The 25,333-nt window shown below is 39.6% G+C and overlaps 1 protein-coding gene across 3 annotated transcripts in view; it reads right to left on the bottom strand.

Annotated features, from left to right (window-relative positions):
- galnt13 (UDP-N-acetyl-alpha-D-galactosamine:polypeptide N-acetylgalactosaminyltransferase 13) overlaps window positions 1-25,333 on the bottom strand; it is a 241,880-nt gene that overhangs the window by 123,929 nt on the left and 92,618 nt on the right. For all 3 annotated transcript variants that reach the window (XR_005634152.1, XM_039757433.1, XM_039757432.1), the window contains exons 7-8: window positions 24,711-24,828; window positions 21,666-21,846 (exon numbers count right to left, since the gene is read on the bottom strand). Coding sequence is in view for 2 of the 3 variants with exons in the window: in XM_039757433.1 (XP_039613367.1) it covers window positions 21,666-21,846; window positions 24,711-24,828 (299 nt within the window). In the remaining variant the exon portion in view is untranslated. The remainder of the gene's footprint in view (window positions 1-21,665; window positions 21,847-24,710; window positions 24,829-25,333) is intronic.

The raw sequence follows: 25,333 nt of genomic DNA, 5'->3' as shown, positions 1-25,333 counted from the left end.
TTCTCATAAATTGCTTCATACAGTGAAACAAACAGAATTTTGAGACTAAATGTAATAATCTTCTAAATCCTTTTTATTGAGTACAGAATGAAACTGAGCAGAGGTGGAGCCTGTGCCAGCATCAACAGGCAGCAAGGCAGAGATTAGCCTTGGATGAAATGCTACAGCATCATTGAGGGCATTCACAAAATATGCTCACTGCCATTAATTCCCCTAAAATTGTAAACTAGAAAACAAAATTCACACAGAAAGCATCCTAGTCAGCAAGCAGAACAGGGGCCATGTGCTGAGAAATAGCAACATTATCCACTATGTTTGCACACAAATGGAATCCAATCTAATACTGTCCCATTTGGAATAAGTTAATAAAAAAGTGACTTGCTGAGGGTCACACAGTGCTAGTAGTGGGATCTGAATACACAACCTCAGGGTTTGAAGTCCAAAGCCTTAACCACTACATTACACTGCCTGCTCTAAAAAAAAGCCAAGGAGCCTCTGTGTTTGCAAAGAGTAAAACGGTATTGTAAAATCTTTCTTTAGCAGTGGTTAAATTAGTCAAGAAACAAGTAGCAGAACTTCTCTATAAAATATTATTTTGGCTTTTCATTACTGAGTGGCACAGGTTTGTAAGTGCAAGCAAGGTGGACACATTTCCGCAGTAATTATTCTAAGAGCTTTGTATTTGAGAAGGGTTTTAAAGATTATCCTGAAACAGACAAGGAGTAAATGAAATCAAGCAAATAGGGATTATGTGATCATTATGTCTGGCATGTCTAAGGAATCTAGTAGCAGTGTTCTGAGCCAGTTGGTCCATTAGTTCTTCTACATGAAGATGACAGAGTAAAAGTAATTTCAAGTGAGATGAAATGAAAACATGCCAAAATACTTTTTCAGATAAGGATGAAGACTGAAACTGTTTAGTTGATGGTAAAAGGTTTTGAGCAATTTTACTGCATATGTAGTGCCAGTGTCAGTCTGAAACACTTTATTGTCAAGTCAAATGTTTCTCTAGATAGACCAGATATAACACAAAATGCCAATTGGGTGCTATAAATAAAAGGGAGTCACATTTGCAGATTTATCCAAAACTTTTTCTCAGTTACATTCTTTCAATTTATGTAAAAATTTTAACCTAACAGTGAGACCCTTTTTACTTCCCCATATGATAAATCAAAAAATCATTGCACAGTTTTTGGGATAAATCAAGTAATACAACAACTGCACATACTATTTAAAACATTCAGTTACTGCAGGTTATTTGTGTCCAAAGTTGGCACCTGCCTTACGCTTGATGCTTTGAGTATAGGCCACAAACAGCCATGACCTAGCTTAATTGGGAATGAAAAGAAAAAGAAGTATTGTGCCTACATGTTAATTACCTGATTACAACTATGGTCAGCACCTTGGCATAGTGGATAGTGCTGCTGCCTCACAGCTCCAGAGTCCTTGCGTTGAATCCTGGCCTGGGCACGGACAGTCTGTAATTTGCACTTCTTATATCTGCATTGGTTTTCCTCGGTGTATGCTGATGTACCTCCTACATCCCAAATGTGTGATTTCATATGAATGAGTGTGTGTATGTGCACATGTGTGTGTTGCAATGGCCTATCATCTAGTCCAGGGGCTGTTTTTCTGCATTTTGCCTAGTGCTGCCAGTATAAACACTGGCACTCTGTGACATTGATAGGGTTATACAGCTCATAAAAAGAATGGATAGTATCTGCTATTCACTTAAATATTAAATTAAAATCGCTAATTCTAAGTTAGAAAGATGTTACGTAAATAATAGTATCTTATACAACATATTTTTTCTTTAATTTTACCTCTTTGCTACTGTTTTCCTAGAACACATTAAAGGCATCACATCTCTCCCTTTTTGTATACTGGGACAAACGGTTTTATTTGTAGATTTAACAAATTCAGAGTGAATTCTGACCTCTATTCACACATTACTGTATTGTAGATTTAATTTTAAATGGATACATTTGACATTTTGCCTGTCAATCCACACTCAAAAACAGGTTTCCAGAAAAGTTTGCAATTTTATTAAAAAGCAAAAACTGAAATCTCTCATTCATATAAGCAGTGTGAGCCTTACTTTAGTAATTTGTAAAAGCTGCTTTGGGAGAAATTACAACTTTGAATCTTCTTGGGGATAAGTCACCGTAGTGCCGTAACTGACACTCCCTCACAATGCAGTTAATGTGCCTCATTCGGAACTCAATGAGCAACTGATTGTTTGACACAAAGTAAAACCTGTGGTAGCCAAAAATTCTCCAAAGAGACACAGTTCCCAAAGAGTCCAGTCTTCATCTCAGGTCACTGGGTAGCGTCCATGTCTCACAACCATATAGCAAAACAGGAAGTACCAGGACTCTAAAGACTTGGACCATCATCCTTTTGCAGAGATATCAGGAGTGCCACACACTTTCCAGCGACCTCATGACACATCATGCTCTCTCAATCAGTCTACTGACTTGACAGGAAGAGTAACCAGAGACATAAATGAATGAATGAATGAATAATTCAAATAAGACAACATCACTAATTGAATCATGAAGTAATTAACAAACCCAAAAACCAGTCAGAAGACAAAACACCAAAGCACAACAGGATCTAAGATGAACTTATTAAGGCCTCAAAGAACACAGACTAAATGAAGGTACACAGCCTGAAATTTTTTGACAGGCCACTTAGAATTAGAGATGGTGCCAAGGGAAAGTTAGAAGTGAAGGGTGTGCTCATTAGCAAGCAAAACGGACCAAGTGACTAAGGTCAGAGAAATAGACATTCATCATCTTCCTCCCACATCAGGAAGAAGTGCATTTTAGTTTGATCAGTGAATCTAAATTTGCCTTTGATGAGTAGTTGCTGGAATGTATGTTCAATGAGAGCTGAAAACCAACTAGTGATCAATGCAACACTGTGATCTCTGGGACTACTGGCTTTTAATAGACTTATAATTAGCTTACATTCATAAATAATTACATTTTAGCAATATACTGTAGTCTAATACATAAATAAAGTTATTTGAGGAGTATTCCATGTCTAGTAATGGAAAGCTGAAGGTTAATGAGTGTAGCGTTGGCCTAAAAAATTTTCATTAATTGGTGCAATGTAGAAGAAAGCATATTCCGCATATAGTACTTGTCAATAGAAAGCGTACGTACAACAAATGGGTCGATTCAAAGTGTGTTCTTACATGATTGGCTATTTTTTTGGAAGCATTGACTGCAGTAAAGATATAAATGCCAGTCAGTCTTATGAAGTTAAGTTCTGCTTAATAGCTGGACTATTTACTGACAGATAGCAGGTCAAAATGGTCCCACATTCTCGATCATTTTTTTAACTCTAGGCTCCATATTTCATTTAGTTGTTTCCCTTCTCGTTTCATAGGTTGTAGGGTGCAGGATAGGTCAAAACTTCAAAACAGTCAGAATGTTTCTGGTGTTTCAGTGACTTTTAAAGCTTCAGATGTCATCAGTCATGTGCTAATGGCAATTTGATACAAGCTTTGACATGCTGTGTTGAAACAGTGTGCTTCACAAAAGTGAATTAAGCTTTGCTGCCTGGTATCGCCTTGGACTCTATTAAAAACATTAGTGGTTATTCTTTACCGTCAATTTCTGAGTCCTCTGGTTATGACATTTTTTCAGCCCTTTTGCTATGACTAGCACCTAGCGATTTGGCTCTGGTTTTGGTATTAAAATGTTCCTGCACTGCTTATTCACTCTGATTCTGCTTCACAGCCTGAGTTTTGTTAAATTAATTATGGTCTTCCTGGTAATGACCTTGGCTTGTATTTTGACTTTCCGAAAAACCTGCCAATTACATCATTTTATAAAACCGCTGTAGCAGTCATGCAGTCAGTAGATCTGACTGCAGGTTTTTATTCGAACCAGTTTCTCGATCAGTGAAACATTCTTATTTTTAACTGATCTCATTGTTTAGTGAGCAGCCTTTTTTTATTACCTTTATCTAAAATATTTTTAATATTAGTATTTTTGGCAAAATTTTAGATGCCCAAGTTCCCTTTGCCATTATCTTTTTAATTTGATACACAAGAACATAAGAAATTTGACAAAGGATAGGAGACCATCAAGCTGGTTTGTTAAGCTATTAGCTAAGCGGTCCAAATATCTCATCCAGATACTATTTAAAGTTTGTCAAGGTTTCTACTATAATTACATGGATCGTAGTTTGCATTTCTCGTTAATTTCCACTGATGACCTTGAGTAGTTTGTGACATACTGTATAGTTGAAAGAATTTTGCATGATCATCTTTATCAATGCCTTTCAGTAGTACTAGGGTGTTGTACCGTGTTAGCCATTATGAATGTAGTGAGAAGTCAAGTAAAATGACACCTTTTATTGGCTAACTAAAAAAGATTGCAATATGCAAGAAGGGGCCTGAGTTGCCTTGAAAGCTTGCATATTGTAATCTTTTTTAGATAGCCAATAAAAGGTGTCATTTTACTTGAATTCACACTCAATGCCTTTCAGAATTTTGAAAACCTGGATTAGGTTTTCATGTAGTCTCCTCTGTTTGAAACTAAACAGGTTTAATTCCCTGAGTCTGTCAGAGACAGGGGCGGTGCCACCATTAAGGCAAATTAGGCATTCACCTAGGATATACAGATCACAATGGGGTTAAAAAAAATGGTGCATGGATTTGCTACCAGTCAGCTGGCACACTAATAAGCTTGGGCTAGGGCGCAAAATAACCTAGCGCCAACAGCAGTCAGAGTACCACATGTCCTTAAGTCCTGGGATACACTTGGTTGGTCTCCGCACCACAGCAACAAGTGCTGCTATGTCTTTCTTTCTGTGTGATCACCAGAATTATACACAATATACCAGATGTGTACTCTCACTTGTACACAAATGTTGGCAACACAGAATTCTAAAGTGGATATATGGACTGATATTATTTGGGACTATATAATGTATATCAGCTATCTTATTAATCATTTTTAAGCACATCCCAAAGTGGTGTACGCCAAATATCTACAAAGGATCACAGGCAACTTTCCCATTTAATGCCTACGGGCAGAGGACATTAACATTCTGGAGTAGTAATGCATTTGAAATTTTTGCCAAAGAAATGATTGAGCAAGTAAATTTGATTATAGTTATCTTTTGTGAACATTGTTTCAAATAAAAGAATGTCCTGTTCTTGTCAATTATTTTCTGTTAGTTATTTGATTTAACCTTTAATATTTTTCTATCACAAATAAAGAAATTTAAAAAAGACTAAAAAATGTAATTGGCATAATTAATTTGGTTATTAATTTAGACAGATGTGCACACTTAAGTGTATATTAGATACTAACTGACCTGTAGATCCTTACAGCTTATCAGTAGTGAAGTCCAGAAGATTGACCTTATCAGAGCAGCAGACAGTTAGGGCTCAGTAGTGCATGAAGGAGCTTTTTATAAAGGGCAAGCATAAACAGTAACGAGGAAAAATACTAATAAATGAATTGCAGCAACTAGTAATAAAGGAAATTTTTCTGAAAAGCAGTAAATACAACATTAAATGTACACTGGCTTTCAATGAAAGGCTACAAATAAAGTATGTTTAATGCCAGAAGTATACATTGTACTTTTTCCAGAGATTCTGGGACAGTTTCTTTAAAAACTGTGGAAGTTACTGTTTTACAGTACAAGAAAAAAAGAGGCAGGATCTCTTTTGATGTAAACCTGTGCTTTAAGATTCTTTTTTACTTTAAACTAGGATGCATTAAATTATGTTACACTGATTTCTTTTACCATCCTACATTTATGATATTGAAAAGATACAGTGTTGTTCAACAGCACAAATGGTCAGTTGGAAGTGTGTGCTTACTTGATTGGCTACATGTTTAGAACCATTAACTGCCATAATGATTTAAATGACTGGTGGTCTTTGTGGTGTAGCGGGTCCACAGCTCAGGTAAAGAGCTGCTTTTTAAATAAATAATCACTGTACTCGCGGCTTAGAGAGGGGGCGTGGTATTGTGGTTGAAGCAGTTCTCGGGGCGATTTGCAGTGTGGGCGTTTCTCACCTAAATGCACAGGTGAGGGACTGTCCACATCGTAGTTGTTCCCGAGAACCGTTGATTACCACAACTGCCACGTCCATTATAAAGATAAGCCCGAGACGGTTAAGGGATAGAACGAAAAAGAGAAATGAAAAAGAAAAAGAGAAAGAAAGACGGAAGTTGCTGGAGAAAGCAGGAAGTAAGAGAGAGAGAGCGTGCCGGTGTGGGAGAGCGAGCAAGAGCAGGCTCGAGTGAGAGAAAGCAGGCAGCTGGGAGAAGAGCCCACAAGGGGAGTGTGGGGCTGAAGGAAGCGGTTGCTCCAACTGAGCGATTATGTAGCTGGAGTGACCAGTAGAGGCTTTGACTTGACCATCGAAAGGAGAGGAAGTCGAGGAGGCTTTGGGCTGGTTGGGGAAGTAACCAACGTCTCAGTCCGGTTTGGAGCCCGACGTAGCCAAGGATCAGAGGTCTACCAAACCAGAGTGAAGGGCAGCTGTTCCTGCAGGTGGACGACTCTCCTGTTGAGCAGCCCAGATGGGAGTAGCAGGGGAGCTGCCATGGTAAAAGAAGACACCAGGCTTTTTGTGTAACTGTTTCAAAGGATTGCTTCCTGTGATATTTTAACCTTATTGTTTTTAGAAGATTTTTCAATTTGTTTTTAATCTCCACTTTTCACTTGCTGTTAATGGATTATTTATTTAATAAAGACTAGTTTGGAGACACTGCACTTATTTTGAACACTTTGTTTTTGTTGTTTGTTTTAAATAAAACCACTTGACACTTTTGCACCATCCCCTTGCTTTGTTGTTGCCTCACTGCTAAGCTCATCGGTGACATTACCGACGGTGACGGGTTCAAGGGCTCCTGGACCGCAGATGGGAGCATGTAGCAAACCCACATCATCACAGTCTTATGAAAGTAAGCCCTGTCTAATGGACAGACTTAACCCATTCCTTTACTGACAGGTAACAGGTCAAAGTGATTGCACTCTTGATAGTTTTTCCCCCCAATTTTAGACTCTATATTTCATTCAGTATTATCTCAGTAAAATACGACTAGTGGTTTCCTATCCCCTTTATAGGTTTTCTGACTCCAGCACTGTTTAAAAAAAACTCACCCTGTTCCACTTCATTCAAACTAGTGTGGTGCTGAGGTGTCACTCATTGCACAGCTCCACTTGGGTCCTAATTTGGGATCCTGAGGTGGTTTGTTGTTTTGGTGGGTGTGGCAATGCGCTCTATCAGTGCATGCTAACACCCCCCACCCCCTCCCCTCCCCTCTCTCTCTCTACCTCAAGTCAGTAAGGCCGTGTACAATGTTTCAGTAACTTTCAAAGATTCAGATGTCATCTGAAACAATATACATTTTCATGTACAACAAACTGAACTGAGAAGATGATTACTCAATAACAGATGTAAAACTGAATACATACTAGTGAATATACTAAGATATGTGTTCTTTTCTAAATTTTAAGTGATAAATTTTCAAAAAGGGTTTGTACTAGTAGGATGTTGTACCGTGTTAGCCATTATGGATGCAATGAGAAGTCAAGTAAAATGACAGTTTTTATTGGCTAACTGAACAGATTACAATATGCAAGCTTTCAAGGCAGCTCAGATCCCATCTTCAGGCATGTTGTAGTAAAGAAACTGGAGATCTCTTTGTTTATATATACACTTGGAAAGAAACAAAAACTTCAAATGGGTCATCTTCAACGTCAAAAATTAACAGACTTCTACAGCCTAAGATTCATTTAGGAGGACAGGAGAACAATGTATACACTTTACATTTCGTTAAGAAAAAGATGTCACTGTCCAGGTGTACCAGTTTCTTCCACCAGGTCTTCAATTCCATGTAGTAGTTGAAGATTTCAGTGTTTTGTATGTCTGTAGTTATAGGGTGTTAGGCATTATGGATGCAATGAGAAGTCAAGCAAAATTTATTGGCTAACTGAACAGATTATAATATGTAAGCTTTCAATAATTTTTGTTGATATAGTAATATACTATATGATCATTATTCACTGATAAATGGTTTGTTAATCAGATTAGTTGTCAGGTATAAAGCTTAAGTTAATGTTATTACACATTACAGTTTCAGTAGCACTTATAATGCCTAGAAATCTGAGATGCATAAATCTGGGTTTACTACATATTATAACTAAAGAAATCCACCCGATAATACAACTGTAACTGTAATGCAAATGCAACAATTGTAACTTTCTTTCCTTTTTACCTCCTGCATTATGCAAAACATTAACATGCTTCTGTGTTTACTGTGATAATCTTTCCACTGTCCTGTTTGACAACTGTCAAGATTTTTAAAAAATATGGAAAAAAGTAGTACAACCGAATACTAACCTAAATAATTTATTTGGATCTAAAGATAAAGATTTTCCTTAGAGCTGGCTATGCTTGAATACCCATCTTATGTGTAATACATCATATTCACAAAAATGTAGACTTCAGCAATGAAGAGCAATCAAGCATTGTCAATGTGCATTGGAGCTATACATATCAGCTGACATGGGATCACCATCCACTTGTGTGTGACTAATGCCCACTTACATACAGACGTTGGCTACTTTTACTAGGCTGCAGCATGCTGAACAGTTGTAGAGGGTGGAGGTACAACATTAATCTTTCTGCCTGCTAGCCATTTAAACACACTGCATTAAAAAGAGAATTTCAAAATGCACCAGGCCAACACAAAACTTAAATCTGTACAATGATTGAGCAAAAGATGACATACTTATGGAAGCATGGAGGTGTTTAGGAGAGATGGCAGTGGCGTTTTTAACCAGATTGTTTAATGGAATCTTGGAAAGTGAGAGGATGCCTGAGGAGTGGAGAAGAAATGTACTGGTGCTGATATTTAAGAATAAGGGGGATGTGCAGGAACTACAGGGGAATAAAATTTATGAGCCACAGCATGAAGTTATGGGAAAGAGTAGTGGAAGCTAGGTGAAGAAGTGAGGTGATGATTAGTGAGCAGCAGTATGGTTTCATGCCAAGAAAGAGCACAACAGATGCGACATTTGCTCTGAGGGTGTTGATGGAGAAGTATAGAGAAGGCCAGAAGGAGTTGCATTGTGTCTTTGTGGACCTGGAAAAAGCATATGCCAGGGTGCCTCGAAAGGAGCTGTGGTATTGTATGAGGAAGTCAGGAGTGGCAGAGAATTATGTAACAGTTGTACAGGATATGTATGAGGGAAGTGTGACAGTGGTGAGGTCTGCAGTAGGAGTGACAGATGCATTCAAGTTGGAGGTGGGATTACATCAGGGATCGGCTCTGAGCCCTTTCTTATTTGCAGTGGTGATGGACAGGTTGACAGACGAGATTAGACAGGAGTCCCTGTGGACTATGATGTTTGCTGATGACATCGTGATCTGTAGCGATAGTAGGGAACAGGTTGAGGAGAGGTGGAGATATGCTCTAGACAGGAGAGGAATGAAGGGCAGTAAGAACAAGACAGAAGACATGTGTGTAAATGAGAGGGAGGTCAGTGGAATGGTGAGGATGCAGGGAGTAGAGTTGGCGAAGGTGGAGGAGTTTAAATACTAGGGATCAACAGTACAGAGTAATGGGGATTGTGGAAGAGAGGTAAAAAAGAGAGTGCAGGCAGGGTGGAATGGGTTGAGAAGAGTGTCAGGAGTAATTTGTGACAGACGGATATCAGCAAGAGTGAAAGGGAAGGTCTACAGAACGGTAGTGGGACCTGTTATGTTATATGGGTTGGAGACGGTGGCACTGACCAGAAAGCAGGAGACAGAGCTGGAGGTGGCAGAGTTAAAGATGCTAAAATTTGCATTGGGCATGACGAGAATAAACAGGATTAGAAATGAGTACATTAGAGGGTTAGCTCAAGTTGGATGGTTGGGAGACAAAGTCAGACAGGTGAGACTGCATTGGTTTGGACATGCACAGATAAGAGATGATGGGTATATTGGGAGAAGGATGCTAAGGATAGAGCAGCCAGGGGAGAGGAAAAGAGGAAGCCCTAAGCGAAGGTTTATGGATGTGGTAAGAGAGGACATGCAGGTGATGGGTGTAACAGAACAAGATGCAGAGGACAGAAAGATATGGAAGAAGATGATCCACTGTGGCGACTCCTAACGGTATCAGCCAAAAGAAGAAGAAGAATTTAATATAGAAATAATGATAGAAAAAATTCACGAGAAGCATATTGTTAAAAAACGCTTCTTTGATTCATCAGCAGCTTCAGAATTTGCAAACATTCTAAGCAACCAGTACATTTGTTGCTTATTACAACAGTGAGGATAATGTAAATAGTAAGGAGTGAAATTTGAATGCTAAAGTGAGAGCTGCTGCTAACATAGTCGTACCTGAAAAGACAGTTAAAAATCTTCTAGCGCTGTTATACCATGGAAGACTCAAAGAATGTCTTTTCTGAAGAGAATATGCCGGAGAGCTGAGCGTAAATGGAGAAAAACTAAACTGATTATCCACTATGAGATACTGCAGGTTAAAATAACAGACTACAACAACACAGGCCACCTTGAAAGGCTGTGTTATTACTCTAGAATTATTAATGCTAGTAATCCCAGAGTCTTACTCTCTACAATTGATCATCTGCTAAACCCAGGTCACTCAAAGGAATGCTTCCAAAAACTTCCAGTGAAATTTGTGAGGCATTTGGTGTATTTTTTAACCAAAAAAGTAATGATATTAGAAATAACTCAATATATCTCCCCAATACTGATCCTCTTAAACCCCGGCACTCCACCAGGATAGATTTACCTGATTTATATAAAATAATTTCTCAACTGATACCCTCCAACCAATGTCCTTGACCCAATACCGAAAAAGTTTTTTCAAAGAAGTATCTGGCGTGCTAATTGATAGTATTCTTGATATAGTAAACTCATCATTAGATACAGCGTTCTTCCCAGACTGTCTTAAGACTGCTGTAGTTAAACCCCTGCTCAAGAAAAATAATCTTGACTCCTCTGCTTTTGAAAATTTTAGACCTATTTCTAACCTGCCTTTCTTAAATAAAATCCAAGAGAAGGCAGTCATTATGCAGTTAAATGACCACCTCAATAAACATGCTATTCTTGATAAGTTTCAGTCGGGTTTCAGAACAAATCACAGTACAGAAACTGCACTCGTTAAAGTAGTAAATGACTTGCGGGTAAATGCAGACAGAGGCCATTTATCTGTTCTCATCCTCTTAGATCTGAGTGCCACATTTCATACCATTGATCACAATATTCTTAGAAATCGACTTAGTCATTGGATTGGCCTCTCTGGCAGTGTCTTAAATTGGTTTGAATCCTACCAAGCAGGTAGAAAATTCTTTGTTAGTTGTGGTAATTATACTTCTGATACTTCTGATATTCTATATGGTGTTCCACAAGGCTCTAACCTGGGTCCGCTGCTCTTTTCAATTTATATGCTTCTATTAGGCCAGATTATCTCAGGGCATAACGTGAACTATAACAGCTATGCTGACGACACACGACTATATTTATCAATATTGCCTGATGACCCTGAAACTTTTGATTCAGAGGCACAATGTCTTACTTGTATTTCTGAATGGCTGAGTAGTAGTTTTCTCAAACTAAATGAGGAGAAAACAGAAATTTTAGTGACTGGCAAAATAGGATATAATGAGGTTATTAGAAATAAACTTGATACATTAGTATTAAAAGTCAATACGGAGGTAAAGAATGTAGTGGTAACTATTGACTCTGACCTGGATTCAAAATCACATATTAATCAGATTACTAGGATAGCATTTTTTCACTTAAGAAATATAGTAAAAGTTAGACCTCTTATAACATTGCAAGATGCTGTGAAATTAGTTCACACTTTTGTTTTCAGTCAGCTAGATTACTGTAACACACTCCTCTCAGGACCACCCAAAAAAGACATAAATTGATTGCAACTAGTGAAGAATGCAGCTGCTAGAATCTTAACTAGGAAAACAAAACACGAGCACATCTCTCCAGTTTTGATGTCACTACATTGGTTACCTGTGTCATTTAGAATTGACTTTAAAATACTGCCTATGGTTTACAAAGCCTTAAATAACCTCACTCCATCTTATATTTCAGAATAGTCTTTCACCTTACACTCCACATTGTAACCTTAGATCTTCAAATGAGTGTCTGCTTATTATTCCGAGAGCTAAACTTAAAAGAACTGGTGAGGTGGCCTTTTGCTGTTATGTACCTAAAATCTGGAATAGCTTACCAATAGGAATTCACCAGGCTAATACGGTGAAACACTTTAAAAAACTGCTTAAAACTCAATATTTTAACATGACTTTCTCATAGCTTCATTTTAGTTTAATCCTGATACTCTGTATATGCATTTAATTATCATTATCATTCCTGGTGGCTCTGTAATCCATACTAACCCCTACTTTCTCTTCTGTTCTTTTTCCGGTTTTCTGTGGTGGCGACCTGCGCCACCACCACCTAAACAAAGCACCATGATGTCCCTACATTGATGGATTAAAGGCCAGAAATCCACATGACCATCAATCATCAAATTCCTGCATGTGAACCCTGAATACAATGAGGACTGATTGAGGTAAATTATGTTAGGTAGAATGCCTACAGGGGGCTGAGCAGTCTCGTGGCCTGGAACCCCTGCAGATTTTTTTTTCTCCGGCTTTCTGGAGTTTTTTTTTTTGGTTTTTCCTGTACTCCCTGGCCATTGGACTTTACTTTTATTCTATGTTAATTAGTGTTCCCCAATTCTATTTTCTTATTTATTTAATCTTTTTTCTCTTTCCTCATCATGCTAAGCACTTTGAGCTGCATCAATTTGTATGAAAATGTGCTATAGAAATAAATGTTGCTGTTGTTGTATTTGTGTGAAGTGTAACCAGGAAAGTGTTTGTTTTCTTCTTGCAAGTGTTTATCATGACAGGTAATTCTGACCATGTTAAGAAAGAGAAAATACAAACTCTATTCTACAGTAGTGTAAAAGAGATCTACAATATATAAAGTAAAATGTGTAGATCATTTTATCTTCTGAAGATACTTGGTTTTCTGCTCCTTAAAACTTTCTTAATTTATATTTTTTAAGCAAAAAATAATAATCTATTATTGTCATCTGCAGCTACACAATTGAACTTACTTGGCACATCAGAGTAGAACTGCACTCCTACAGGTTAATGTAAAAAAATATTACAAACAAAATGGCACTTTTCTGCTAATTAGTATACTTATGCAAGTCATTAGGAACACTTCCAAAACAAGTCCTCACTGCAGAATCCTGGGTTTCTGTATATTTATTTCACAATGTATTCATCACTTTTGCACACCATATGGGTAAGTGAAATGGACTCATTAAAATTTAGATGATTTTTCCCTTTATGCAATATTTATGGATTATTTCCTTTGGCTAGCATAAAAGTGATTTGATCTTTAAGGAACTAGCAGTTTGTTACTCCTGTATATCTGCCAGTTTGAGTAAAGTGCAGTTATTGATGCATCATTCTTAAAAACACTTTGTTTTGCACTGGTTTTTATTTTGTAAATTATGGAGATAACAAATGTTTAGAGTTGAGCACTTTGTAGATCTTTTTACAGATGGTCATTTATTAGAACAATAAAGTGATCCATCACTTTGTTTCAGATAAAACATTTCATCATTATATGCGAATACTACTCAGAGAAGCCTTTCTTTGTCTTTACTGCTGAAGATTCTGCACTTTTGCATATCATGTAAACTGATCGGCTATGTACAGTATCTAGTAAAAGATGTCTGATTGACTTGTCAAAACTTTCTACAGGTAGTGTACCAACAAAGAAATAACACTGTAAACTATATCAAGTTTCAGTTTTTAATAACCTGTGTCTACAAAATTCAATACTGTATTTTATGTTGTGCCTAGTATGAACTCATTTAAGCATTTCTGCACAGTAGTATTGACTAGTATAATGCTTCACTTTTCCAGCAGCTCTGCTCATCATCTTTCTCTCTAATCCATCAATAAATTTCCCTTTACTATTCCACTCTAGGGTCAAATGGAACCTGAGGCTATCCCAGCTGCAAAGACTACACTACAGCAACCAATGCTATATGAAATGACAGTATATTTCTGCCACACATAAACACATACACAGCCACACACTCACACACACACACACACTCCTAGGCAATTCAATGATATCAAATAAACCTTACTTATTGCCCCCCGACTCGGAGCCTGAGCATTGGGGTTTACCCCGGTGGACGAGAGGGTGGCCTCCCTCCGCCTTCGGGTGGGGGGAAGGATCCTGACTGTTGTTTGTGCGTATGCACCGAACAGCAGTTTGGAGTATCCAGCCTTTTTTGGAGTCTCTGGAGGGGGTGCTAGAGGGCATACCTTCTGGGATTCCCTCGTTTTGCTGGGAGACTTCAATGCTCGTGGGCAATGACAGTGAGACCTGGAAGGGTGATTGGGAGGAATGGCCCCCCGATCTGAACCCGAGCGGTGTTTTGTTATTGGACTTCTATGCTCGTCACGGATTGTCCATAATGAACACCATGTTCAAGCATAAGGGTGTTCATATGTGCACTTGACCTCAGGTCGATGATCGACTTTGTGGTCGTGTCGTCGGACTTGCGGCCATATGTCTTGGACACTTGGGTGAAGAGAGGGGCGGAGCTGTCAACTAATCACCACCTGGTGGTGAGTTGGCTTCGATGGTGGGGGAAGATGCCGGTCAGACCTGGTAGGCCCAAGCGTGTTGTGAGGGTCTGCTGGGAACGGCTGGCAGAGTCCCCTGTCAGAAGTAGCTTCAACTCACGTCCCGAGGGAGGTGGGGGACATTGAGTCCGAATGGGCCATGTTCCGTGCCTCTATTGTTGAGGCGGCTGACGGAGCTGTGGCCGCAAGGTGGTCGGTGCCTGTCGTGGCGGCAATCCCGAACCCGTTGGTGGACACCGCGGTGAGGGATGCCGTCAAGCTGAAGAAGGAGTCCTATAGGACTTTTTTGTCCTGTGGGTCTCTGGAGGCAGCTGATAGGTACCGGCAGGCCAAGCGGAACGGCTTCGGTTGTTGCTGAGGCAAAACTTGGGCATGGGAGGAGTTTGAGAGGCCATGGAGAGCGACTTTGGACGGCTTCGAGGAGATTCTGGTCCACCGTCCGGCGTCTCAGGAGGGGGAAGCAGTGCAGTGTCAACACCGTATATGGTGGGGATGGTGCGCTGCTGACCTCGACTCGGGACGCTGTGGGTCGGTGGGAGGAGTACTTCGAAGACCTCCTCAATCCCACTAACATGCCTTCCAATGAGGAAGCAGAGCCTGGGGACTCTGAGGTGGGCTCTCCCATCTCTGGGACTGAAGTCACCGAGGTGGTCAAAAAACTCCTTGGTGGCAGGGCCCCGGGGTGGATGAGATCGCCGGAGTTCCTTAAGGCTCTGGATGTTGTAGGACTGTCTTGGTTGACACGTCTCTGCAACATCGCATGGACATCGGGACAGTGCCTCTGGATTGGCAGACGGGGTGGTGGTCCCCTCTTTAAAAGGGGACGGAGGGTGTGTTCCAACTATAGAGGGATCACACTCCTCAGCCTCCCTGGAAAAGTCTATTCAGGGGTTCTGGAGAGGAGGGTCCGTCGGATAGTCGAACCTCGGATTCAGGAGGAACAGTGTGGTTTTCGTCCTGGTGGAACAGTGGACCAGCTCTTCACCCTTAGCAGAGTCCTGGAGGGTGCATGGGAGTTTGCCCGACCGGTCTACATGTGTTTTGTGGACTTGGAAAAGGCATTCGACCGTGTCCCTCGGGAATCCTGTGGGGGTGCTCGGGAGTATGGGGTACGGACCCCTGATAAGAGCTGTTCGGTCTCTGTACAACCGGTGTCAGAGCTTGGTCCGCATTGCCGGCAGTAAGTCGAGCCCGTTTCCAGTGAGAGTTGGACTCCGCCAGGGCTGCCCTTTGTCACCGATTCTGTTCATAACTTTTATGGACAGAATTTCTAAGCGCAGCCAGGGTGTTGAAGGGGTCGGTTTGGTGGACTCAGGATTGGGTCACTGCTTTTGCAGATGATGTTGTCCTGTTTGCTTCATCAGGCCGTGATCTTCAGCTCTCTCTGGATCGGTTCGCAGCTGAGTGTGAAGCGGCTGGGATGAGAATCAGCACCTCCAAATCCGAGCATGGTCCTCAGCCGGAAAAGGGTGGAGTGCCCTCTCAGGGTTGGGGGAGAGATCCTGCCCCAAGTGGAGGAGTTCAAGTATCTCGGGTCTTGTTCACGAGTGAGGGAAGAATGGAGCGTGAGATCGACAGGCGGATCGGTGCGGCATCCGCAGTGATGCGGGCTCTGCATCGGTCTGTCGTGGTGAAAAAGGAGCTGAGCCGTAAGGCAAAGCTCTCAATTTACCAGTCGATCTACGCTCCTACCCTCACCTATGGTCATGAGCTATGGGTAGTGACCGAAAGAACGAGATCGCGAATACAAGAGGCTGAAATGAGTTTCCTCCGCAGGGTGTCTGGGCTTTCCCTTAAAGATAGGGTGAGAAGCTCAGTCATCCGGGAGGGGCTCAGAGTAGAGCCACTGCTCCTCCGCATCGAGAGGAGTCAGATGAGGTGGCTCGGGCATCTGATCAGGATGCCTCCTGGACGCCTCCCTGGTGAGGTGTTCCAGGCACGTCCAACCGGGAGGAGGCCCCGGGGAAGACCCAGGACACGCTGGAGGGACTATGTCTCCCGGCTGGCCTGGGAACGCCTTGGGATTCTCCCGGAAGAGCTGGAAGAAGTGGCCGGGGAGAGGGAAGTCTGGGCCTCTCTGCTTAAGCTGCTGCCCCTGCGACCTGACCTCGGATAAGCGGAAGAGGATGGATGGATAGATCAAATAAACCATCAGGGAAAAAATGACCTGTGTAGGAAAACGTAGTGTCCGCAGGAATCCTACAGTAAAAACATGCAAACTTTGGACATTACGCAGGTTTATATATTCACAGGGATATTTCTTTCACATGTACAGCTTATTGCTGGTTTCACCATGGTAATAGGCTGACTTCCAGTTGAAGTTGTACTTTTATGAAGTTACAGCAACCATGCCCATCTGGCCTTGAAAATCTGTTTTACATCCAAAACTTACTATCAACATATGCTCTATTATATACAATATCTTCACTAAATGTTTACAAGTCCAGTACAAACCTATTATGCCAAAAAAGTACAGATGCAGATAAATTTATCAGAAGTAACATCATGACAGACTTATATATAAATAAAACATTCATGTTAGACTGCCAGATTACATTAAAAACGAATAAAGTCTATAAAGGAATACAACAACAATGAATATGTAAAAACATGCAACATAATAACCAAAGCTGTAAATTTTCATAAATGTATCAGTGTTTTTGTAGTCATCGATCTTTTCAGCCAAAATATCACTGTTTAAAATCAAAACAAGTCAAACACCTACCAGAATGAGTGTACATTTCCAGTATTTCCCCTTTACTTACAGTTGCAAAAAAAAAATGCTGTTTACTTTCTTTATTAAGTTGCAACAAAGTGGTGACAGTTAAATGCCTGTGGTTGCACACTATCTGCAAGGACAAATTTGTAGTCCGCAGTATAGTTTAAGAAAGTAGGTCTAACGTAGTCAGTTAGGTCTGTTAGGATGCAGTTCTGTTACAGTTTGCTATCCATCAAAAAATTCCTGTTCTTTGATTTTCCCCACATTTCCTTCTTTTTTCACTGCCCTCGATATTCACTATTCCTGACTGTAAGGGCAACAAAACCTGATATGAAGCATGATATCTGTCACATTTTACTTCCCTTCCATTTCACCTCTGCCAAGTAAAAATAATAATCTCTGTAGCATTACAGCTAGTGAAAAACCACAGATTCAGAGCATACTACAGTGCATCGTTAGAGTTGGAACAGCAGCCTATTTGGTTTCAAGGCAGTGTCTGGTGTTCTGAAAATCTGTATTCACTCGGGGGTTGGGTGGGGGGGGGGTTCGTGCTTTGCGTCAGTCACTTCGTGCCTCTGCCACTTGCGTTGTGAAGGTGGGGGGGGGAGCAGAACACATGCTAAAGAGATGTGGACGGTTTAGCTGCTGCTGCTCCTGCTGCCGAGCTGCGTGTTCTATTTGTTGCGCTGCACGTTGATTATTTAAAAGCGTGCACAGCAGCTGTCCTTTTGTCTCACAGGACGTTAAAGTTTCTTCCGAGAAGATCACGTCTCGACCCAAGTTGTTTTTTTTATTACATACATACATACATACATACATACATACATACATACATACATACATACATACATACATACATACATACATACATACATACATACATACATACATATATGATATATCCATCCATCCATTTTCTAACCCGCTGAATCCGAATAGGGTCACGGGGGTCTGCCGGAGCCAATCCCAGCCAACACAGGGCACACCGTGCTGCCCTATATTATATATACACACATATACATATATATACAGTATACCAGGGGGCTCTGCCCCCTGCTCGCCAACCCCCAGGCGGGTGCTATGCGCTAGTCACTTCACAGGTCTGCTGCTCGCATATGGGGAAGTGGATGTACAATTTAAACAGATTGTTATTTTCATGGGAAATGTTACATATGCATAATAGACCTAACATTAAAAGGGAGTAATTAACCATAGTAAAAAATAGTAAAACGTAATAAACTGAAAGAAAATTATGCTTCATGTTGTGTTAGAGGTATTAACAATGCCAGGAATGTGGTCAATATTGGCCTGTGATACCCTGGTGAACACTCTCTCCAAGTACCTCACCCAGCCAATCCGAAGACAGCCATATAAAACATGAAGCCGCTCATTGACTCCGAGTCAGTTCATTCTTGGACTTATGTCTGAGAAGATGTTCTTATGATTATTTTTGAATTCATGTTTGTTGTTTTGTCAATAGTTATATGGGGTTTGCCATTTGGTGTCTAAACTCTTTATGATTTCTTTTGTCTTTTGTTACAATATGTATGCACACACACATAAATATACAGTGGATTCAGAAAATATTCAGACTGCTTCTCTTTTTACACACTTTACTGTGTTGTACATTTTAGTTTTAAATGGATGGATAAACCTGCCACTTTTGTCCATCACTATTCACTCAATAAACCAGAACAACAAAAGGAAAACATGTTTTCAGAAATGTTTGCAAATATAATAAAAATCAACAACTAGAATCTCTAATTAGTATTCAGCAGTGGCACTTCAGATTGTGGTCAGTTGCATCCTGTTTTTATATAAACTATAGATACTATATATATATATATATATATATATATATATATATTGTATTTTGAGGAATGGCCAGCATCTTTACCCAGCCAGGACATCATCCTTAAAGAATGAACAGGGGAAGATGGCTTTTGAAGGGCACTATCATCCCGGACCTGTTACTTGGCAGCCCCCTGGATTGCACCGGCACCTTGGATTTCCACAGGGCTGTATGGAAATTACTACTTGTTGGCACATCCCTGTTGGGTTCCAAGGATGCCGCCTGGGTGGAGATGTGGGAGCTGCAGAGCCCTACTTTGGGCTTCAGCCACACCTGGGAGCAATTCCAGACCTCCCTAACAAACCACCTGGAGTGCTCCTGAGTGCAGCTTAAAAAGGAGCCAGCTGCCTTACAGAGATGAACCAGAGTCAGTAGGAGGAGGGACAACGCTTGCTTGCGGAGGAGTTGAGGAGAAGGAAGAAAGGAAAGACAAAGAGAACTGCTGAATTTCTGGGTTGTATTACGATTGGTGCTATAGGGAAACGACTGGAAAACGTTTCCCACAGAATAAAAGACTTTTTACGGCACTTGTTTCTGTATCTGTCATGTCGGGTGTGCCCCTTGGTAGTCCACTATATATATACAATATTTAATGGTACTAAGTTTTGTACAGTATCAGTAGACAAATTACTCCAGGAGGCACAGTAACAAATGAGAAAAATGAGAATAAAAGCCACATATGAAAATGGATCACAGTGGTAATGGTACAGCATTGCAAGACATATTGAAAAATAAAACAGAATAGGTCATATCTGGAAATGGTCTGTGTTCAAGACAGGAGAATTTCAGCTCACGACTGAAGGAATTGTGGTTATCATTAAAAAAAAAAAAAATCCAAAACACACACACACACCCCCAAAAAGACTTTTATTCCTTCCATTGTGGAGCTGGTTCAGATGTAATTGATCAGGTGTTGATGGTAATCATTCAGCTTGTCGTGTCACAAATTTGTAAGAGGAAACAAAATGATGTGTATTTTTTAATATGGTATCCTACACAGTATATGTCAAGAGTATGCTGGCACAGTCAAGCTGTTTCTTTGAAGGACAGGTGATTGGCAGGATGACGCCGGACTTCATCCTGTATTCAAATGGTGCCATTTTTCAACTTTACACCTGGTGCAGCTGCGTTGTTCTTATATGTGAGTGGACGTTTCTTGCGGGGAGGGCTTCTGTTCTCTTTCTACGATCTAAGTTCACCTCTGTTATAGCGCGTCTTTATTTGAAAACAGCCGTGTCAGATCAGGGGGACTGTGAACGCGACTGAGAGAATTAAACTGAATTAAAAAAAAATGCTAACCTTTACAAGTACCATACAGTTACACCGTCTGTTACAGACTCAAATCAAATGTATGTTTTATTGTATAATAGTAACAATAAGAACAGCTCACTACTCAAAACGTTTATTTTGGGAGACGTTAAGACTCGAACCCAGAACTTTCTGAATTGGAGTCAGCAGCTCTAACCAGTATACTACCCGAGAAGTCAGGACAACAAGCAACACTAACTTCATTTATTTTCTTCGGTTATAGTCTTGGGAAAAAAAGCACATTTGTTCTGTTATACTTGTATCTTTTGTGAAAGCGCTTATTTGATATTTGGACTTCAGTCTTCACACATTATACACTTCATGTCTACATTTTGTCATTATTACTAAAACATAGAAAAAAGTTTGTCTTTTAGGTATGTGTTCAACATTTCTGTCATCCTACACTTACACAGATCTTTGTGGACACGGAACACACGTGAAATGCATGTGTTCCGAATAACAATACATTTTTTTAGCCTAGGTACCTGACTCACTGATAAACAAGGCTTCATTTGGAAGAGGTTTTTGCAGTGGGGGGATGGTATAGCAGGCTGCTTGCTGCTTGGGATTATCGACACGTTAACAGGACAAAAGACACTGAATGGAGACGTGCGAGTAGATTTAAGGTGGGCTGGATTTACAAATTTTCTCGTAAACTTTGGTAATTCTAATGCTAATTGGCTCCTAGTTCATGCTTGGAATGCAGGTGCGTGTGTGTGTTTACCCTTCAATGGACTGGAGCCCTGCCCTGTTTGTTCCTACCTTACATCCTATGCTAGCTGGGACTGGATCCAGCACCCCTAATCCACACTTTATCTTGGTCTGGATTAAGCAGATTAGAAAATGACATTACATTCAGTATATACTTTATATAATACACACTGAGCACTGTAATTTAATATATGTTCTCAAAAGTCATTTTTGGTGTTAACTAAATTGCATTAATGCATTATTTTTTACCGATATATTTTTTAGAAAATTAACACTTCCCTTTAAGCAACATTGTCAATGAAAACACAATTAGTTTGTGAAAGAAGCACTTTGAAATAATATGTTACACTGATCAAAAGAATACTTATGTAAAACAGTCACCTGGTGATATGATGTAAAAGAAGTCTTTAAATTCATCCATCCAGACTTCAGCCAGTCGTCTGTTATTTTTATTGATGACATGACCTGTTCCTCCAGGAAAACTGTATGGAGTAGCTTTCCGGAAAACATGACCAACATGAGAGCATGTAACAATTTCCAAGGACCCCCCACACTGCCAAATCTAAAGACAAAGAACATTACAATTATTGACTTTCCAAGTACTCTGTATATCAACTGCTAAATTGACACAATTAAAACTGAACAATCATTGAAACCAATTGGTAATTGGCCAATTGCTTTAAAATACATTTCTTAATTCATTATTTAGGTATAAATTCTAAGAATACCATAGTTTTTCTCCCTAGATTTTAAACAGCAGTTCCAAAGAGACAATGATATCAATTTAGTTGTATACTTTATACACAGAAATACATTAATTTAAATCAACAATGTGAACCAAACTAATTAAACCATACACTTTTTGACTTCAGATGTTGTGATGGACGGCCAGTGGTTCAGTCCGGCCGAGACATCCCTGGAAAAGAAGAATGGAGGAAGGCAGCCTTTTCAGGGCACTGCCTCCCCCGGGACGCTAGATGGCAGCTCCTCTGGATGGCAATAGTTCCCCGGATTCCCTCTGAATATCTTGGGACATGGAGTTCATTTCCTCAACCCTGTTGGGTGCCGCCAGGGGGAGCTCATAAAGATCCTGGGGATTCCTACTGTTATTATAACCCAGAAGTACTTCAGAGTCACAGGGACGGAAGCCTGCAGTACTTCCGGGATACTTGAGGACGGATAATGTGGCGTGTGACCCAGGAAAAGAGAAGGAACACTTCCAGGTCAAGGAATATAAAAAGGACTATGGGAAACCCAGCAAGGAGAGCCGGAGTTGGGAGGTTGGGTGATGAAGCTGCTGGGAATGGAGTATTGTTGTATTGTTATTGATTATTGTTATTGTTATCATTATTGAGTATTGGAGAATTATGGAGTGTGCTGTGCTTTGTGCACTTTATTGAAGAGAAATATTAAAAATTCCTCTTAGGGCTTTTATACGTGTGTCTTAGATGTCTGTCTGTTGGGGTTCACAGGGCAACAGCGCCTCTAGCATCCACAATGTGTATAGTATATTAAGCAGGCTTAACTAAGAGCTTATTGTTATTTTATTCCAATGTCTTAATTCCATGGTGATCTACTACAGAGCTGATATTTTTTCAATTCTTATTACTTTTATTAGGTATTACTTTATTATATTTATGAATTTGAGCATCACTAAATTTTAGCCCAAAAATAAAGCTAAATCATCTAAATTACAAACTATATATAGTAAAGAACAATATGTTATTTTATAACTCATTCTTAATTTCTATGTTCCAATTGTTATGATTACTGTTAAACCAGAAGAACTTGTGCCACCCAAGGTAGGCTTTTTGTAATTTTTGTATATTTTGGTTGCTGTTATTATACTGGTATATCGGGAAGTACAGTACATGCACATCTTTGTAGATGTATCAGAACGATTTTGGTAATTTGATTCTACTTTGGAAGACTATAAAGTAGATATTTTCTGATATGAAAAATATTTTGTTTGCTGTTGCCAAAGGATATACAGTGCATGTAAATGTCTATAGGTGTACTAAAATGATTTTAGTAATGCAACTGCAATTATGGACACAACAGAAAAAGTCAATATGGCAAAAGAGTCTAAAGCAACTATACTGTACAGTAACTGTTAGTTTTGATGTGTCAAGCAATTCAGCCTGTCAGAAGAAAACAGACATTCAAGGAGGGGATACTCCTTTAGGTCAAAGTACTTAACATCAGCTAAAACATTGCTTTGGACCATTTACTATATTTAGGAATAGTGTGATTCAGAGATGGTTTTAGATAAAGTATAGTATTTATCCAAAAATATCACTATATACAGTATAGAAGAATGTAGACAAATGTCAAATTCTACATAAAATATATAAGAAGGTACTGCATTTTAAAAAATTGTTCACATTAAATATTATTTAATACTAATTAAATAATTTTATGTGTGTCGTCTTGTTTTTGAGAAGCAGATATTTTAAATTATATATCCATCCATTATCCAACCCACTATATCCTAACTACAGGATCATGGGGGTCTGCTGGAGCCAATCCAAGCCAACACAGGGCGCTTGGCAGGAAACAAACCCTGGGAAGGGCGGGTTACACTAGGGACAATTTAGAATCGCCAATGCACCTAACCTGCATGGCTTTGGACTGTGGGAGGAAACCGCAGCACCCGAAAGAAACCCATGCAGACACGGGGAGAACATGCTAACTCCATGCAGGGAGGACCCGGGAAGCGAACCTAGGTCTCCTCACTGCGAGGCAGCACTGCTACCACTGCGCCACCATGCCGCCCTGTAAATTATATATGTTTCTGAAATAGTTACTATTCTTTTTCACAAAGAATAAGTACACTTGAAGGACAAAGAAGTGAGATAACTAAATATTAAAAGAAATATATGATAACCTTTACAAGCAAATGATCAGACAATGCACACTGCATAAATATGATAACCAGATGAAGGAAAAAATATTAATGCTGGCTATAAGAGAATATATCTAAGTAAATATGCGGCAGCCCTATTCCAAAAATGACATTTTTCTATACAAAATCTTTACATTATAAACACCAATAAAGATCTTTTATTATGATTCATGTACTGTATACCTCTCTGTAGATTTAGGTTACTCAACCATCAGGTTTTATTCAGTGACTGTGCATGCATTTCATCCATCCATCATCCAACCCGCTATTATCCTAACTATAGGGTCACAGGGGTCTGCTGGAGCCAATCCCAGCTAACACAGGACGCAAGGCAGGAAACAAACCCCAGGCAGGGCTCCAGCCCACCGCAGTGCAATTCATTCATTTGCTAAATTTTTTCTCACTGCTGGAATTCAGTATGAAAATCTGAGAGAAAAAAATCATTAGGATGACAATAAATAGATTTATTTGATTAGCTAAATATAAATGAATATAAGAAGAAGACAAACATATATATTTACCCTAAAAGACATTTCTAAGTTTTCACCACCCCATATATCCATTCCTGAATCATATGTTCCGATTTCTTCAAAATAATTTCTATCAATTGAAAATAAGCCACCAGCCATTGTAGGTGTTCTGTTATGATGAAAAGAAACAAAAGAAAACAAAAAAACAAGTTTCATTAAATGATAACATAATCTCTGAACAGAGACCTAGCAAAATAACAGTACACAGAAACTGCTATGAAAAGTTTCAGTCAAAGCAAATTCTGGTATGGTATTTGAACCGTATGAAATTCCTTTTTTAACAGAGAGATTATTTAAACATAAGTTGATTTTGAATTAGTTTCTGTACTTACCTTCAAATGATTTATAATTTTCTGTATTTATAATACAGAGCTCACGTAAATATATTAATGTCATTGTACAATTCTTTTTAAATACAATCTCCACACAACAACTGCAAGATCAAGCCGTGTCTGTCGGAGTACGCAGCACAACTCCTAGTACAGGCCTTGTTCTTGTCACATGTTGACTACTGCAATTATTCAGAACACAGCATTGGCTACCTATAGCACCATGTACTAAGTTGAAATCCTTGATACATGCATACAGAGTAGTCAGTGGGTCAGCGCCTATAT

The sequence above is a fragment of the Polypterus senegalus genome, chromosome 6 (assembly GCF_016835505.1).
Source record: "Polypterus senegalus isolate Bchr_013 chromosome 6, ASM1683550v1, whole genome shotgun sequence".
Taxonomy (NCBI): domain Eukaryota; kingdom Metazoa; phylum Chordata; class Cladistia; order Polypteriformes; family Polypteridae; genus Polypterus; species Polypterus senegalus.
The sequence above is the reverse complement of the archived record's forward strand: the minus strand, read 5'-3'. Positions and strand labels throughout refer to the sequence as shown.